The 19631-nt window shown below is 43.3% G+C and overlaps 1 protein-coding gene and 1 long non-coding RNA gene across 9 annotated transcripts in view; one reads left to right on the forward strand and one right to left on the reverse strand.

Moving 5' to 3' along the window:
- The window catches only part of LOC130144202 (uncharacterized), a 33540-nt gene extending 18210 nt beyond the window's left edge, over positions 1-15330 (reverse strand). For 3 of the 8 annotated variants that reach the window (XR_008820047.1, XR_008820048.1, XR_008820052.1), the window contains exon 1: positions 1227-10764. This is a non-coding gene — a long non-coding RNA (uncharacterized LOC130144202). The other 5 variants (XR_008820046.1, XR_008820045.1, XR_008820049.1 and 2 more) reach the window with 5 other exon arrangements.
- Positions 15130-19631, forward strand: part of VWA3B (von Willebrand factor A domain containing 3B) — a 74472-nt gene continuing 69970 nt past the window's right edge. Inside the window, exons 1-4 of the mRNA XM_056327532.1 lie at positions 15130-15266; positions 15682-15743; positions 17142-17228; positions 18801-19019. Of these exons, the coding sequence (XP_056183507.1) occupies positions 17189-17228; positions 18801-19019 (259 nt within the window). The 5' untranslated portion in view covers positions 15130-15266; positions 15682-15743; positions 17142-17188. The remainder of the gene's footprint in view (positions 15267-15681; positions 15744-17141; positions 17229-18800; positions 19020-19631) is intronic.

Genomic DNA, 19631 nt, shown 5'->3' on the forward strand with positions numbered 1-19631 from the left:
GACTGGCAATAAAATCATCCTTAAATCCTAGATGTTCCTCAGTGTTGGACCGAAGGGGCTGCATTTAAGGCACTGTCTGGCATTCACAGCATTCAGGGCAAATTTTGCCATTCAATTTTTGAGGAAAGAAATGTGGTCTGCAGTTAGGGATGGTTTCAACAGAAAGCAATTAGGATAATGCAAAAAAATCAGCTCTTTCTGTATTCTCTCCCTGGTGACTCCACGTGTGGCTACACAAGTCATTTGACTTTGAGCAGAAGGAGGTAACACCTACCTTCCCACGCTACCTTCCCACGCTGCCGTGAGGTTAGCTTCATGTTTGTAAAGCCCTCTGGCAAGATTAGGGGCTAGATATGATTTGGGAGCCCTATGTTCCTGCCTCCGACACCACCTTGAGATCCAGGGCTCCTTTGGGTGGTGGAGTCAGCTGGTGCAGGCTGGTGGCTGAGGGCTGCAAGCAGCCTCTGCCGTAGCCACTCTTCTGCCAGTATTAATGTACAAAGCCAACTTTGTGAGGCTACGCTGTGCTTTAATTATGTTTAATTTGCTCTGCCTGTCATTTTCACTATGCAGCTGTGTCTGTTTTGTTGTCTTCCATTGGTTCTATGGTGATATTGAGCAGGATTATCATTTGAACAGCAGTGCAGATCAGTGGGAATAAAAAAAACATGATAAAAGTAGAAGAGCAGGATTGTTTTACACTTAGTGTCATTTCTCAGATGTTTTATTTGCCCATCTCTGCTTCTTTGGGAAATGGGAAGCGTCCTTTCTCTCTTTTTCTAAGCACCTATGCATTTTCCTGTGCTTGTGGGAAAAGCAACTGGGCAATGACCTAATTTGATGCAAATGAAAGGGATTTCCTAGTGAAGGATGGTAATTTGTGCAGTGCTGCAGGTATGTGAAAGTGCTGAATGGTAACCTGGGAGTACTGAGAAGGAAAGACCTCTGCTGTAACAGAGTTATAATCACCTTGCACTTTTACTAACTGCCAAAAGCTAGAGATCTTAAACGCCATGCTATTTTTTATATAAAATCTGTTAAATCACTACATCTTGGCCATTTTCTCCAGTCATTCCTATCAGCCCTCCATTTATGAAACTGGCGGTGATAGAGAACATTCTCTGTAAAGGATAAAAAGGAGAGAACTGCTCATAACAATAGGCTCTACACCCAGTCTCTACTCTCAAAGTTAAACCAGGAATCATCTTCCAAACACAATGCCTTACCTCAAAGCAGACTCTTATATTATTGCTGTTATTCTGTGTCCTGGGGATGCTGACAGTCACTCCCTCTTACATTTTCACATGTTTTTCAGCAGACTGGTCAACTGGGCAGGTTTTCAGGAACAGATAATATGTGTTGTGTTTCTGTAATAGTTAGGTTGTTCATTCTCAGATGTTAACCTCTTCTAAAGCTTTCGTTTCTCGCTTCTATAGGTCTGATAGATTAAGTGTCTCATAAAAAAAATAAAAAAACAACAGCAGTAAAAGCACACAAGTGAATTTTAGCTAGCTTAAAAATATAATAGCATCTTAATAATAGTATCTGGGAAATTCCTCAGGAGTTCACTAAATTAACCTATTACTGTGCTCCTTACAGTCTTGCCTGAGAAGTACTTTTATGGGGTCTTAGTTATCAGTATTAATTTCCAGAGCTGTGCATTTATACATTAGTTTTACTGAGTACATGGAGATGAGAGAGAGCAATAGCATAAGAGAACCATTAACATTAACACCAGTGGAGAAGAAAATAATAATAATAGAAGACATAATCTTTTCACATTTCTACAAAAATATAACAAAACAAAGCATGCAGGTCTATGCCATTGTAATATAATAACTATTTAATTATAAAGGCATAATTCGATAAATAGTTCTCAAAAAGGCTGCCACAGATGTGGCAATGAATAAATAAGAATATTCTACAGTTTCCTACTCTACTTTTTCCTACTCTAGCATATTCTATTTTATTGTGCTTTGCACATATTAACTGGAGAGTAAATGTGACATCAGCCTGAGATGAATGTAAGTGTGTTTCATTCCACGTTAGTGAGAGGGACAGAGAAACACAGAGGGATTGGGTGATCTGCATAGAAATGTCCTGATGCTCATTCCTTTCCTTCCTAACAAGCTGAAAAGTAATGTCTGCGTTGTATCTGCATGTACATCACGTGTTTCTCTGTGTACTGCCTTTTTCTGAATGTAAGCACCAGCCAAGCCATACAGCAGGCCATGCACGTTATTTTTATATATGCAGAATTATGAAGCAATAGCCTGCTTTTCAGTTTAACTACAGCATGTTTATATATTTACCAAACATATCTGTGAGAAAGGAAAGCATGCAATGAAAAAGACAACTCAAATTTTAAGTAATCAAATCAAAATGACAATCAAAATTATCTAAATGCTATATACATACAGCTATCATGACAAAGAATACTTATTACAGCGCAAAATAATCTTTAGCTTCAGGAAAAGTAAAGCAGGTGTTCATACAGAAGAATAGCTGCTGAGCTTTATTTTGCACTTTTTCAAAAATCTGAAAGCTATTACTCTCAGGGGAAAAAAGAGCTTATGACTGAGTTAATCTTCAACCAGAAAAATAACACACTCTCTTTCAGTAAAGGTTTGGATTCTTTTTGCATACCTAGAATGAATGCTCGCACTTAGCAGTTGACCACCCCCCCCAAAGGAAATTAGCAAAAGTGAAAGGCTCAATTGTCATCTTTTATTACCAACTAAATTACAAAGCTGATTGTTTATCACTCATATATACTGCCAAGTTAAACATTTACACTTCAGTAGTGTAGAGAAGACACTGGGATTTGACTCTAAAAGGAACAGAGTGTGAAAAACACAGTGGAGAAAATTTGAGCTCCTTTTGAGGACAGCAACTTATCAGTACTCCAGGTTGTATTTTCAGACAAACTACATTTCATGTACAGAATTACAGTGACTTTTCCTTCCTCTCACAGACCTGTGTAAGAAAAGTCCATGTCTGTTTCGAAAGTTTTTACATATGAGATGAAGGGATTTATGTGTACGCTTAGTCAAGCATATGCTGAGGACCTCTTTTGTTAATTACAAGAATGTTTTACTGAATAACAAGCAAAAACAGGGAGGAAGAAATAAAGCGTGCCCTTTCCTGAATAGGAATAGTGAAGTACCTGAAGATGTTAATAAGCTGTGCTAACTCCTGCATTTTTCTGTCTGCCAAAAATATTAGACCTCCTCTGCTGGCTGCCTCAATCCTTTCCTTTTCCAAAAAGTCCCAGTGATACAGTCGTTTATTCCAAGTATGAATTTCTTCAGTGTGATAGAAATCACAGGACAAGGTAAAGCAAAGCAAATGTAGTGTCAAAATAACTAAAAGAGAAGACTCTGTTGGAGCAGTACAAGATATATATGTTTTTTTCTTTCTAGATCCATTCAAGTAGGTGGGCTGCAGATGGGGCAAAACGTGCTTCTGTCTTGCTCTGGGCTCATGGGCTGGTCTCATTCAGCCCATCAGTTGTGACCTCTCAGTTCAATGTGTTTTACCAAGGCTCAACACTGGGCCATCCTAGCTTCCCAGATACTTTCTGACGACATTCTGGTGCTGCTTGTTTATACTTTGGGTCCAAAAGTGGAACGGGGGCTGCTACAGCAGTGAGATTTGTTCTGTTTCTTCGAGTCTGCTCTGAGAAGACTTGGAAGAGGAAGGCTGATGGAGTCTCTGGGAGAACTCTTTACCAAGAAGCCAAAAGAGGGAGAGCAGGGCTTTCTGTAGGAGCTTACTCAAAATGCTCCTTGTTTGCTGTTGGAGGGAACAGCATTTTCTATATTCATCGTTTTTACATGATGACAGTATCAGAAACACAAAGCTACTCAATAGTTGTTGTGTACCTGTCACGATGTGCTTGTTTAAATACTTGTAAAAGTAAACAATTTAGCAAAAAGAATATGAACTGTAAGTGTCAACACCCTTTTGCTAGTTGGCTACACATTAAACTTTTTTGTGCTCGCTTTTATGGCTAAACTCAAAATGTTCTTGGGGGTTGAGACCCTTTGTTTTGCTGGCACAGACCAGACTGTGGACACCATGTGCAATCACAGCTTTATATAAGTAATCATAGCAAAACCACTGCAAGACAAACAGAATTTAAGTGCATCTGAAGTCAGTGTAGGTAGGTACCTGCAGAAAATGGAGTCTGATGTGATTATTGCTTGCACATGTCCTGGGCACACTGGGGACCACCTGATGGCACAGGCTTTCTTGTTGAAGTAGATCTATGGTATTAGGATTCACAGCTTTGAGGTGCAAAATGGTGGGAGGACTTGTTACAGTATTTTCCTAAGCAAAGTAGGATAAAAAGCAAAATAACTAGCTCTCTGTAGAAAAATAAACATTCCGAGCTTCAGCGCAGTCTTTCAGATAGACTGTCTCCTCCTTATTTCTCTCCTGAAGAGTGCTTTGGATAGTACTTGAGGAAGGATGAGGAAGGGTAATGATAAATTGATGATAAACTTCTATAAATTAATAAAAAGGATGTGAAGTTATTAATTTTACAGATGAGCAACAACAGAATCAGGACTGAGACTTGAATTGGCAGATTCTTTGAATCTCTATTCCAAGTGAAATTCCAAAATAAGCAGTCATTCCAAAACAAAAACCTAAACTTTGAGATTTCCCATGGAAGGAGATTTCTGGATTTGTTTCCAGGACAGCATTCTCAATGACATATTTATTTGTCCTTTACAAATTCTTCCTCAATATCTTTGAACAGGCAATAACTCTGGCTCTTTACCATGCAGTGATATGGGAAGCTCAGGAGCAAGGAAACAAAAAAAGCCTGATCTCCTCAGATTTTTTGACGGCTGAGAAGCCCGGTTCTTGGAAGTCCAGGAAGGAAAAACCTTCATATGAGCATCCATTTTGGAACCTGGAGCTGGGTTATTGTGGGATAATTCATATGACACAGACTAATCACGAGGGCCTTGTCATTTAAACGCTCCAATTACTTTTTTTTCTGCAATAGCTTCTGCTCTTCTCCACATCCCACAATGCATTCCAGGGCTACTATGGTAATTGGAAGTATATTCCTGTGTGTGAAGCGGGCTTTAATTAGTACCGAAGGGGCACATTCTGGTGTCCTGACTCATGTGGCACGGAGGCGTACCTCCGAGTCACCCCATCGCAGCCTGTGGGACTGCTCATGAGGAAAGGTGCTTCCTGGCCCAGACGAAGGCTGGAAGCCCTGAGCCACCCAGATGGGACAAGAGGCGCCACTGACTCTCCAGCATGCAATGCCATGGCCCGGGGCTCTATAAAACAATAGTTACACTACCGCTTCCAATTATTTTGCTTGACTAGTAAGTAATGTGAGTGGCTCCAGATTTTAAGTCTGTGAGCAATGCAGGAACACTTTAAAAATTGGGATTGGAGGCAGTCTTGTAATAAATTAATAACTTTGACCATTACGTGAGTCATCTATAAAATGGGCCCTGAGTTATGAAGACACACACCAACTGTGGGGGGTATTATGGAAAATTAAAACCAGTGTGACATAATACTACTTCAATTACAATAAAAGAACTGCAGCTGCAAGTGATGGGAAAAGTGGGAGGGGCATAACTCCACTGATTAGCATAATTACATCCATGCATCTGGTTTCCAAAAGCAGGGTGCAAGCTGGTTTCAGCTCGGTATCAGCACCTCCTGCCAGCCATGCAGCGAGACAGCCATGAGCTGGCATCCTGGCCTCTGCTCTGCAGGATGAATCTAGCAGTCAGGGTGGAAGGAAACAAAAGGCACTGATTAAAACAAACAGCTTAGTCAGCAGGTTCCACGATCGGTACCTAATAATTAATTTTCTTTTTTTTTTCCTTAATGGTATTAGTTGCCTTTCAAGGCCCTTACTAAATGCACTTCCCTGATGATACAAAACATCCCCTACACCATCAGTTCTCTGGCTCTTTCCTTGTTCTAAGCCCACATGCACTCAAAATCCTCACCTGGAGGGCTATAGGTGCAGATGTCACTAAATGCAGCTTCTATGGCAGTTACTGTAGAATGATGTGTGTCACTGTCCTTTTCATGGACATCATATGACAATCCCAGCAGGAGGAACCAGGGCCCAATTATAAATCACCTGGGCAGTGTCCCAATTGCACTGAGAGGCATGTCCTGTCCATAGTGACAAGCTGGCATTAAAATGTCAGCAAGTACTTCATGAAAGTTGTTATCTATGAATTATTTCATAACTCTATAAAGTATTTGTTAAAATATGCTGTAAAGAGTTACTCAGACTTGAGAATTATTATCTTAATTGCACTTAGACTGGAAGAATAATTACAACACACTGAGGTTACTGAATGAGCTCAGTGATTGAAAAATATTTTTAAATGCTTTGAAGTGGGGAGAGAGATGAAGTTATTTAAACACAAAGTTCTGCCTAAAAATATTCTAAGCAACATGTCCATCACAAATGTAATACGGAAATATATGAAAACTAAAAGGTGAAAAACATTTCTTTATTGCTTAACACATTTCTTTTCCTGCATTATCAAAATGTTGTGCAGGCTTTCATCAGCACCAAATTTATTTCAAGAGGGATGTAGAAGTGCTGGAGCATGTCCAGGGAAGGGAAACGGAGCTGGTGAAGGGTCTGGAGCACATGTCCTGCAAGGAGCAGCTGAGGGAACTGGGGGTGTTTAGCCTGGAGCAAAGGAGGCTCAGGGGGACCTTATCGCTCCCTACAGCTGCCTGAGAGGAGGCTGTGGGCAGGTGGGGGGCGGTCTCTTCTCCCAGGTAACAAGTGACAGGACAAGAGGAAACAGCCTCAAGTTGTGCCAGGGGACGTTTAGATCGGATATTGGGACAAATTTGTTCACTGAAAGGGTGGTCAAGCATTGGAACAGGCTGCCCAGGGAAAGTGGTGGAATCACCATCCCTGGAGATGTTTAAAAAACACATAGATGTGGTGCTTAGGGACATGGTTTAGTGTTGGACTCTGCAGTCCTGGGTTAATGGTTGGGCCTGATGATTTTAAAGGTCTATTCCACCCTAAATGATTCTATGATTCTATTTTATATTGTTAAAAGGGAGTAAAATGTTTTAAAATATAGCATTAATTAAGGTTTAATGTCTCTTATAGAACCTGATGTAACTTATATAATGTGAAAAGACTGTGTATCTGCCAAGGAAGGGAAAGCCAATCCTTAAATATTCTTCTACATTTTGCAAATTATACACTAGATATATTTTCTATACAAAATGCTTCCTAGGTAAAGAATTGTCACCTATGATATATTTCTTTTGGCCAAATAACCCTTAGCACACATGAACGCAGAGTAACTAATTTATTGTTCTAAACAGAGGTCTTGGTATAAACACAGTGCCTGTGTATAAATGTTGCTTTCAGAATCAATATTTACCATCTCTCAGTGATTGTTGTTGGACTGATGCTGCATTTACAAGTGGAAACAAATCTTTTTTATCCCTTTTAACAGCCAGTCTTGCATTCTCAGCTTAAGATTTAGGGGTCAGCTTTGAGACCTTTCCTTTTGGCACATAACCCCCAGCAGCTCGGGTCTGGCAGAGCTGTGGGGCCTTCACCCACCATCTCGGTCCTATCTCCCCTACTGCCTTATGGAGGGTTGGTGCAGATGTGAATGGTGGGAATGCAGCAAACGGCGAGCTCTGCTTCTGGAGCACAGGCCACTGTATCCGAAAGCAGGCTTCTTTCTCACTGAGACACGTGAAATTGTGTCTGTCTCAGCCACTCGCGCAGGTTGGAGCCCACTGGTGGGACCACACCTGCCCATCACTCACATCATTTCTGAAGTTGGAGAGACCATGAAAGTTTCCTACTTGGCAGAGGTGCAAGCTGGCATGCTGAGCCTGGGCAGCCAGAGCATACGTGGGTATGGGGAGATGGCTACGCATCTCTCTCCACTGCCTCATCAAGGAGGGCGGGTGACTGACTTAGATTAATCACCCATTTCACAGATGACTGAAGTCATATGAGGCAAATCCCTTTCTGTGGGCCTAAGTGACCAGCAGCATACCACCTGCAATCCTCATCTCCAGTTATGCCTTTTGATAACACCATGATACTATACTCTACATGAAAGTAATATTATTTAGCTTAAATATTTTTTCAAGCTGATACACTACTACCCTTTGCTGTATCTTTAATGGTTGAAGAGCAGATGAGTCCAGATCAACTTTACCTAAATGGAAAAAGCTGCTTTCACAGTTGTCCACAGTAAAATACCCGGCCTGGTCTATACTGGAGCAGCTTACTGATGTAGGCTTTTCATTTGTACATTAAAGCACTGAATTTATTGTTGTGTAATACTATATACCTTGCAGAATGGTAGCAGGATATTTTGGGGCAGCTCCTGTTCCTCTGTCTCCTGCTGTGCTTGTTTTCATTTGTAGCTACCTCCTGCTCACCCTCACGCTGCCTCCACCTGCAGCAGCCATCATTTTGGGGACTTGGACTTATTTTCTTCTGTTGGTGCCTCTCTTACCCCACCCTTGCTATAGTTATGGCAGTAATACAATAATATTAGAATATCTCTTGTCTCGGCTTTGTTAGAAATCTTAACATACCCACTTTGATTTGCTGTTGCAGTGAAGTTTCTCTGTTATCTGCTATACGATATGGACAACTTGAAAAAATAATTGTTGTTAGCAATTAGTGGTCTTTTTTCTGGCTTCCCGACATTCCTTGCTCTCATAGGCTTAGTCACTGTAACAAGGATTTCTAGTGAATGTATATTTCTCTATAGAAGGCAGACAATATGACAGAAGTACATGTAACATCCTGGCAAGTCTTTAAGAAAAAATGCAATGACAGAATTCCTTGTGCATGCATTGATGGTTTGATTTGAATATGAATGGTAGGTTCACAGCACAGCTAGGTTACTGTGGATGCAGTATGGCTCTAGGTATTTATAAGTAAACCAACCTGACTTTCATAAAGGATGTTTGCATTATAAATGAATGTCCTTTGAGTTGGATTCAGCCTCTAGATGCTATCAAAAAATTGCCTTCACCCTGGCTGGAATCCCAGGGACTCTGATGTATCTTGATGACTTTGTCATACATGACCTCTCTCTACCCTCTCACAGCAGATGCTGCCAGAAAGAATTTGGCGGTTTTGATGACAATCACTTCATTTGCACAATTGTCATTTCTGAATCTGTTGGTTTGCACAGACCACTGCATGACTTATCACTGTTGCTCCCTAGTGCTTATGATAAGCTGAACCTTCCCTTACTGGAGGAAACTATTCATTCTCTATCTTGCCTTGAAAGAATGAACTTTTAGCTTTGGCTTATCCTAGTGTATTCAGCTTGCTAAGTTATTTACTAGCTTTAAATGTTTCTGCAGAACATTTGATAGATTTTTTAACTCTTCTGGCACCCAATCAATTGAAGCATTTTCAGTGTAAATTTCTGTCACTATGTGCATATGAGCTGTTGCCCAAATGTTTCTCCATATTCAGTGTTTTTGTAATGGTGTAAAATGAGTGTTTGAAACCTAAGCAAATTTTAATAAATGCTTTACTTGCTCTTATTTCAAATACTTCATTGAAAGTTTTCCCTCCAGTGCAAATTAATCTACTCATTCATTCCTCCTCTCTCTCCTCTTTCATTTTATATCTTGCATTTAGCATTTCTGCATTCCTGCTTCTAAGAATAGATGAATAGGCAAGACATTCCTGGTGACTTTGGTCCCTTGTATACCAATCTTTATCTTTTAAGCTGTTTATGTCCCACCAATACTCTAGCTTTAAGTCTGTTACAGGTCCTCACTGTTCCCACATTTAAGAACTTCTGTTTTCTGAACTAGAATTATTAATAACTAGCTTAGCCTACTTCATTTGCCTGTTGTACCAGCACTGGGAACAACTCCCACCCTTGCTTCCTCACTTTTGCTTTATATGCTTCCCAGTGTCTTTACCTGTTCTGGCCTTCTTCATTTCTCACCAAACTATTTCTAGACTACCAGTGCCTATGATATTCAAAGCACTTTCCAGATCCTCTGGGGTGGACAAGCCCTGTCCTGGGGGTTCACAGCCTGAAGGATATTAGCAGACAGATGTTAGTGGAAGCAGGCAGGGACTTTCTACTCATGTTAGCTAGAATCATCCTGTGATGGAAAGACAGAGATGGGAAAATGATGGAGAGAGACACCGCAGCCAATGACACTACTCCTCACCAGAATAAGAAACCAGTTCCCTTCTTTCCACTCCCCTTAAAAAGAACCCCTCAGTTCAAGGACAAGCTGTAAACAAGAGTGACTTTCATAAAGGGGAAGAAGCATATCACTGACAATGAACTTGGGGACAAGTTCAAGAACCAGAGCTGTGAGAGCCTCTCCCTTATTTGCTGCGGAGGACTGGAAGCACTGCCATGCAGCTCATGCCTCACGCTCCTCCTTTCAGTATTGTCTCTCCAGCACGGGCAAGGTGCCTGCTAGCATGCTTTTGTGCTTGTGCAAGCAGGCTACCTGGAAAGAAATTCATGAGGTATAGGTAATGCAATATCACCCCAGGGCAGTGAGGACTCAGCAGCATTTGTATCTTTCATCTTCTGTTCCAGAAGACACAAATACCATGTGGGTGCCACAGAGTGGCAAACCTTGATGTGCAGTGCCTGTCTCAAATACAAAGGTCATGGAGCACTGCTATCTTGTTTCTTAATTTTTTATTTTAAATTCTGTTTGATCTGTTATGCACTGTTCCAAGTAGCATTGCTTCTTGAGTGACAAGCTCACCTCCATTAGTACCTGGTCATGCTACATGTGGTAGCTGGAAGACAGAAATTTGCAGGAATGGAGAAGTTTCTGTTTACTCCTGTCAGTTTGGAAACACTTCTAGTTAAGTATAGATCTAAAGAAAAGTAAAAAGAAGAGAATAAAAATCCAAGCCACATAGAATGGTACATGCATCTTCAGCAACCACCCTTGAAAGACTGCATGTGGTCCAGATTCGGGAAGCAGCAGAGGATGACTATGTAGAGAAGATGGGCACAACTTCAAAACATGGGTGGGCTGTTGAAGACAACCAGTTGCTTGCTTCTGTTGGAAACATGACTCTCTTTCCTCAAGGCCTGAAAGAAGATTTGTAAATATGGGCACTAGACCTTCACAGGAGATGCTCAGCTTACTGTTATGATTCTGTGGCTAACAGTTTTAGTCCTACAACTATGACAGTTTGGTTAGGCCTATGCTCAGTGACATTAGCCTTCCTCCTCCAGTCCAGTGCTCCTACAGCATGCGACTCACAGTTTATCCAGTGCATCCAAATTGTTATGCATGTTGCGGGGCAAGGAGTAAAAAGCCCCTGTACACATCACATCCACCACGCCAGTCCAGCCCTTCCCCATTTTCCTATTTGGTATATACACATCTTTAATGTGGATCCACTTCTACAGATTGAATTCGTGCTTCTCCCTGCCATCACACATCAGTCACATACCCCTTATGTCCCTTCTTGCCTCTAGCTTTTCCCCCTAAAGTTTTAGTTTATCCACATCTGCCCTTTCCCATGCCTCCCTTCATCCTCCACTCTCCCACTACGCAGTGCCTGTTTTTTCTTTTCATGCCACCTCCCTACAATGTCCTCATCCAAAAGTGTGTTTACTTCTTTCTAAGCTCACATAGAATCATTTAGGTTGGAAGAGACTTTTAATATCAAGCCCAATGGTTAAACCAGCACTGCCAAGTCCACCACTAAACCATGCCTCTAAGCACATCTATGCATTTTTTAAATGCTTCCAGGGATGGTGATTCCACCCACCATCAGACAGACTAAGGTGAGCTATAAGTCAGTCACAGGCTGCAGCCTGCACAGTTCTGACATGCAGAACTTGAGGAATATCTTAAAAAACTGAAGGAACATGTTAAGGAACATCTAGAAACTTAAAAAACTTTTATTTAGGTAAATGTACAGTGCAATGCCATACAGATGTGATTGAGCCGGCTCTAAATCCAGCTCTTCTGCCCAGTGCTCTGTCCTGCCTCGTTTGCCTGCCTTCTAGGCAGGAACAGGTGGAATCCCACACTCATGTCACTATACCACTGCTGACAGCAGGGTTAGCTCTTCTTCGGCTAGCTCATTTACCTCTGGGGTTTGCAGATATACTATGAAGAGATTCTTTTAGGGGGCTCTTGAAGGGTGAGAACAGCGTAAACGTGAAAGAAGTATTTAAAGTATTGCACTTACGTGACTTTCTTTTTATGTTTTTTGCATTCTGCTTGAGCTAATAAACTGCGTTTTAGGTGTATGCATTTATTTTTTTTAAAGATAATCACTGTAAACAGTATGTCTAGTAAGGACAGCATTAACTCAGCTTCAATCCAGCTTGCTTTTGTTTTTTTCCTTGCCCCTTACAACTGATTCCTGTCTCCCTTTGAGAGGGAGTCAACAGGAAGCATGACACTGTGAGGCAGGATGTGTGACAGAGTTAAACTTCCTGGTGAAGCTCCATAAGCATCAGTGCTGGAAGTATCCTTACTTACTGATTCCGTGTATCACTGTAAGAGACTTTCTTCATACAATGGCAGTTAATTAGAAGCACCATGTACAATGCTTTGCATGAATAAAGAAATTTTGCAAATTTATGTCAAATGTAGCTTTAATAATCTGAAAAAGAATATGCTAAAGAGTTTTTCAAATGGGTGACAGGAAAAGAACCAATTATGCTTTTATTTTGGTTGAAAAAGATTCATCATAAAAATCAAGCCAACAGTTTCATGTTGTAAGCACCAATATAGAGGAAATGCTGACAGTGCTGATTTTTAGTCATAAGAAAAGGTGTTCAAATATATTTATTAATATGTGAAATATTCTAGAGTCAGGACAAAGTCATGCTCACTAATGCAATCTCAGGCCTGTGTTACAATACATTCTCTAATGAATGACATAATAACATGCTTTCTGCCCATCAATATCTCTTCGTCATTCAGCCTAAAGGTCAGATGACAGAATGGCTCAAGATTTATTTTTATCATCCCTGTGCGAGGAGCGATTTCCCACTTCCCAGTTACTTGGATCCTCGCCTCCTTCATTATTCAGCCTTGCCTCATTCAGCAGGCAGCATATGGAGAATATATTCCTCGTTTTCTGCATGAGTTGCAGGCCAGGCAGTGGCCAAGGCAGAGCTTCCACGTAAACAAGGAACAATGTTTATTTGATGTGCAGTGAGCATTTTATTTTCCTAAGAACTTCACCTAAGAGACGACAGCCAGTTGCTCATGCAGCCTGTGGGAGCCATAAGTAGCTTTGCATTTGCCAGCCTTTGCTCCTGGGCTTGTCAGGCGATTGTACAAGCCCCACAGTTCAAAGCATTCTAAGGAACGTTTCCTTGCAACACTTTTTGTTTAGAATAGCCAAGCCTACAGTGAAGGTTTCTAGTAGACTAAGTTACAGCACATAGAATATTTTTTTTTATGTAACTTGTAATTACTACATTTACAGACATTTAGGCCTGAGAATAGATGGGCTCGTTCTGTATAGTGCAGAAAAAACTATCTGAATGAGGCATTTTGGGTGTTCGATAAAAAAATCCTGTTGCTGGAAGCAGCAAAACATATCAAGAGATTGACTAGTTTGATTTGGGGGCATCTACATATAAATCCATTGGACCTGCACTTTCAGGACAAATTTTAAAAGCCGCCCCCTCCCCCCAAATATGGGTCTCTAAAGAACCTTGTGCTATGGCAGTCACAGTGTCTGAAAGGATCCAGAGAACATTCAGTACCTGCTACTTTTAATGGTATGATGGGAAGCTATTTCATGCCTGAGAAATAAATGCCTTTTCTATACCTCAGGGGAAGAGTTGTGCAATCCCGAATGACTTGCCATGCCTAGGCTAGTCTTTAAACCCTTGGTTCCCACCGTATAAGAAGCTGAAGCTCCAGAAAGCCACATTCCCATCCCAACCGCAGGCCTTATAAGGAACTTTTCTTTCTTATTGCTGTTTGCCAAGCCACCTCGGAGAGCCGCAGCCAACACTTCATTGTGCTGTGGGACGGCCCCATCCCTGCCTGCGGGTGCGTGTTTCCACCTGATAATACGTAGATATGTAGAAAAAACTGATCCATCGATCCTGCAAAGCGACCTATCTTTTATGACTTTGCGATTGTGTAGTAAACCAAAGCGAACCAGAGAAGTGCGGAGCTCAGCACTGTCTGTGTCTCAGCTGGAAACTGCTCTCTAACATTTACAGCTCAAATACTGCAAATGCAAACCAGCATCTCCAGCTATCTGACATCAACGGGAGATTTTTAATACCAAGTTCAGGTTTATGATGAGTATTGTTTTGTATATTCTGTTATGCTAGAAGAATTTTTAGTGAGGCTTCTCCAGGAGCGTGGCAATTCCCTGGCAGCATGTACCGTTCCTCTGAAACAAAGGACATGTGGCTGCTCTTAGTATAAACATCATCAACGGCTTGGTCTGAATTAAGAATTAGCAAGACAAGAACACTTGAAATCCAATATATGTAGATTTCTGCGGCTCTCCAAGCCGGTGTATTTTTGGCTCCCAGGGGAAGGCATGCACCGCTGCTGCGGTGCCCATGGCCGAGGCTGTACCCCACGGTCATGGCTGTACCCCGCGGTCATGGCTGTACCCGCGGCCGGGGCTATACCCCGCGGTCATGGCTGTACCCGCGGCCATTTCCCCGCGGCGGCGACCCCCGCGAACGTAGGGGAGCGCAGCCCGTCGCCGCCGCCCGCCCGTGTGCCGCCCTCGGGCAGCTCTGCCCCGCGCTTCGCCCGCCCGCCCGCACCGCCTTCTCGGGCCCTGCGGGGGGCGGGGTGAGGCCGTGCCGCGGCAACCCGGCGGGCTGCGGGCTGTGGGCTGCGGGCTGCGAGCTGCGGGCTGCGGGCTGCGGGCTGCGGGCTGCTTGCGGGCGGGCGGGGCGGCCGGAGGCAGGTGAGGGCGGGCGGCGGCGCCGGCAGGGGGCGCCGCGGGGCGGGGGCGGCTCCGCACCCGAGTCGCTGCGCAGGGCAGAGGCAGCGGCGCAGCCCCCAGCACGGCGGCCGCCCGGTCTCCCGCAGGGCAGCGGGCTGCGCAGTCCCGGCGCTGGCGGGCGGGCTCGGGGCGGGATGTGACGCCGACCTGTAGCCCTTCACCCCAGGGAGGCCTCGGCTTCCCTTCCCCGCCCGTTTCCACGCAGCGTATCTGGGGACGCGGTCGGTTACCTCAGGTGGCGGCTGTGGGGGTGGCCGCCAGGGCGTAACGCGGCTACCGCTTGCCAGCGCCGGTGAGTGACCCGGCCGCGCCTCACCTCTGGGTGGCCCCGGCGGCCCGTCGGGCCTTGCCCCGCGCTCCCCCTCTTCCCCGGGCCCCGCGGTGGGCTTGCCGTGCCGGCCTGTGCCCCGTCCCGCAGCAGGCGGCCCAGCCCCGCCGCGGCCCTCCGCACCCGTCACGGGGGTGCGGCGCTTCAGGTGGCCTGGGGTGGCCTCTCGGGCCGGGGCGTGCGTGGGCTTTCCCGAGGCGTTCCTGGGTGTGAGGGACAACCTGGCCCGTGTGGCCTCGGCAAACACTGCCACATCTGTTAAACACCCAAAGCGTGCGGTGGGTGAAGGTTGTAGCGGGTTGTTTGCACTGGCCCGAGACAGTAGAGGTGCCCAGATGAACTCTCGCTCACCTTTCAAAAATAACCTGTTTTGATTCAGGCTCTGGGCTGAAGGTTATCCCGGCTGTCATCGGTTTTGAACTCGCCTTTCCAAGACTCGAGGTAAATTGGCTGTTTCTGTTGGAAGTTGCTTCGTCTCCTTTCAACTGCTTCTTTTCATACAGCGCCAGCATTTCACATCCAGGTGCTGTTCAGGCTGCTGGGGGTGGTGCTGGAGGTTAACACAAGGGAAAAACTTGTTCCCATACTGCTGGGCATCTGGAAGATGAGATGGCACCTGGGATTTGTTCTCTGATACAGGCTGCTGCTTGAAATGTGTCTCAGCTATTAACATGAGAGATTTGTGGCACTATTTCTGCAGCCTGAGAGATAAATGGCACAAGTCTGGTGCCACTGTGGCCGTTCACTATGGGCATTGTCTGTCATGGCTCCCCTGTGGCAAGGGCTCCTTTCTACTGTGCTGACACCAAGTCTAGGCTAGTTGCGGGTTGTGCTGCTGCGGGGCATCTTCTGTGCCACGCCTGGGGTGTTAGGGTACAGAACAGAGTCCTGTTTTGTTGAAGTCCCCCCTGCCTTTCACACTGTTCATGTCTTTCTGCACGAGGATGACAGACTGGATAGGTTATTATGTACCTGCTTATAAGAGGAATATATAGCACGTTCAGTTCTGCAGTGAGGAAAGAGGAAGGGGGCTAAATCTTTGGGTTATTATTTTATCCCATTTTTGCTTTTCCCGTTGGAAAACCTGCTTGATGACAACAGCTAGTAGCTGGCCTGCTGGTGATTCACAAATACCCCTCATTCATTCATTCATCTTATTTATTAAAAGAAGACTCGAGTACATGGCAAAACATGATGTCTTAAAGTGATACACTCAGCCAATCTATGCTGCCTTGTTTTGACATTGTGTTTTCTATCCATTTGTTGTGTCTTATTCACAGTTGGGCCTTAAACCACATACACATGCATGTATACACACATAATTATTTTTCTTTGTGAATCGTCTTGTAGTCTTATAGGCAAAGTTATGAATTTCTTCACAAAATATTCTTCAAATACTCCCAGGTTTAGACATAAATTGGATTATAGCAATGGTAAGGTATAATGCAAAGCACTAATAGAATATAATACAACTGGCTAACACCAGGCCAAAACACCACACTCATTTTTCTAGTGCATCTGTGCGGAAGCTTCCACGTTGGCTCTTTTTTGTGATTAAGAAATGGAAACCATGTTACCGGTTTCCTGCTTTCTCATTTCTGAGTATGGGGCTCCCTGTTAAATCTGACTTCAGGCTTTCTTGACATGGGGAGTAGCTGTCCTTTCTCATTTATAATATTATTCTCCTTGAGGAAAATCATCTTGATCTCAATGTTCTGCAGTTTGTTATTGACTGGACCTGTGGAGCCGGTCTCCAGTTCATACTGACCTGTGCAATTTTTTATATTTTTTCAAATATATGGCAATATTTTATATTTTTTCAAAATAATAATTCCTCAGGTTTTTAAGAAGAAAGCAAAGAGGAGCTGCTGATCAAGAGATCTGTCATGACTGGCAGCCCATGTAAGAGACTTGCCTGGAGTGACTGTGAGTATTTCAGGACTATTTTTGCATAGATTCAGTGTTTCCCTGGATAACTTCCAGTTTCGTTTGCAGCATTGTGGTGTGCATGCTGCTAGCTGTGTACAAGCCATTCTGAAACTGTGGCACTCTTACCTGTGCTGTATATGGGGTGCTGTGCTAGCCTTTCTGTATTTTTGGAGGAGGAAACTGGGGAATGACTGTTCAAGTACTATAAACAGTCCTTGACTATATACAAAGCTCGAACAGCTGCAAACCTTCGCCTCTCTAGAGTTAACATCTTTCACTGCTGCTTCTGTATGGAGTACAGGAGTAGGGCTGGTAAAATGCCAACCTCCACAGGCATGCCAGCCCAGCGCCCTGCTTGTAGGACTGATGACTGTGAAAGAGCTGGTGCCAGTCTGCACCATATAGAAGCCTACTGTCACTGAAAGATGATTTCTGAAGATAGAGTCTCATTTTGTCTCTGTACCATTAACTGAGGAAGTCTACCTAATGAAACTTTGTAACCAGGTCAGTTGTTGTAATATTTGATCTTAGCAGAGAGTTCTGATCACATTCCATACTAGACTGAAGGTTCTGTTTTAGTAAAGGTAGAAGTACATCTGCTACATTTACAGTCAGCTTACAGTATATGGGCAATGGACGACTGGGATACTCCAGATAATGTTGATGCTGGGGAAAATGGACAGCCATTTCAAAAGTCCACAGAAAGTAAACTTAGATACAGCAAGGGTATTTAATCAACTAGAGCCAGCTTAGGTCATGCAGAATATTTTGTTAATAAACAGGAAATACCAAAGTCCTAGAACCTCTGTGCTGAGGAACAGAAACATTACTGCTGTTGTTGCTTCCATTTCTGCCTCAGCCACTCTAGGCTCTGGGCTGCCTCTGCTGCCAGTTGCAAGTGGAGCTAGCCCAGCCAACCATACATTGATGCTGAGGTATGTTCATTGTTCTGTAGAACTTTAAATGAAACTGGGCCTTAGTGTCTATGATTTCCTGCACATGATCCATCACAGCCTGGAGGAGATACTGCCAGAACCATCATTTACACTTGAGGTAAATAATATGAGGAGAGGGAGTTTCACCAGCCTTGCAATGAAGTCTGTATCTGCTGTGGGTACTGCTGTTGCTTATGGTAGGAATCCAACATACACTTTTTAAGAAATCTTTGTTTATTGCATAGTGCTTCTCATGGGTATGTAGCAATGGTGTGAGAATCTTTGAATGCATATTATGAGCTGTGATTCCCAAGACTTAGGTGAGATGTCTTAGGAGCTTGAAGAATTGCCATTTGGCAAACTGGACTTAGATTTCAGGGCTTGGATTTCAGCATACAAGAGACATTTTCTTTAATAAATTGAAGGTAAATGGATATAGATGAATAAAAAGACATAACAGCAAGTAAATATGTAGGGCTGAGAGCAGCTTTCCAGATTAAGAACATTTTTCAGTATAACAAAAGAAAACCAGAGGTGAGCTATGTGTGGAGCACCACAGAATGCAGGTAAAGAAAGTGAATCATGTGGTTAAAGTATAAATGTGGTGTTTCCTTATTTCTCTTTATTATAACAGATGTCTTTGAGTCAAAGCACAGACAAGATTCCGAAGATTCCCATGAGGCACACAAGAAGTTATCAAAAGAGAAGGAAAGGAGGGTGACAGTCAATCAGTGGGATGAAGATGTACAACCCCTCATTTCATCTTCTAAATGGCTTCAACTTCACGGGCTCAAAAGAAACAAATTGTCCCTACCCCAGATTTTGTCACAGATTGGATTCCAGCACAGGAAAGGTATGTGAAAAATCAGTAAAAGGATAATAATAAAACCCCAGACTTTGAATAGTCTATAGGGTCACGCTCATTTTGCATCCCAGTGTGCACAGCGGAGATTTTTATGTTGTCTCTTATCTCATGATAATGGCAGAAAGGGAAGCTGTATCCACAGTTGTTGACATTGCCAGTTCAGGTAACTGAGGAACTCCATCTCCTTTTGATCTGAGAAGGGCTTAGGATCTGAGAGGGACTTTCCTTACTCAACTGTACTGTTGCTTTGCCCTCGGATCCAGTTCAAATCCTCTCCAGTTTAGCTGTAGCTGGGAAATAACTTGTGCTGCTGAGGCTGTTAGTCTTTTTTTCCTGCAAATAACACACCGTAAGATCTCTGTCCATTTTTAGGTAGTAAATATAATGTATGCTATGCCATAATCTGGAATGAACTAGTTGATCATCAGGGCTAGCCGGCCTGCTTGGAATTGTATATTATTTCCAGGGATCCAGCTTTAAGGAAGCAGTTAAATTTGATTAGAATTCAAGCTGCTCTTTGTGCAAAGTCAAGCTATAGAAAAATGTTCCTTTGCAGTTATCTGACAGCTGGAGGGGAAGAGTTTGCTAATAATTATTAAC

Source organism: Falco biarmicus, chromosome 2 (assembly GCF_023638135.1).
Source record: "Falco biarmicus isolate bFalBia1 chromosome 2, bFalBia1.pri, whole genome shotgun sequence".
NCBI classification, from domain to species: Eukaryota; Metazoa; Chordata; class Aves; order Falconiformes; family Falconidae; genus Falco; species Falco biarmicus.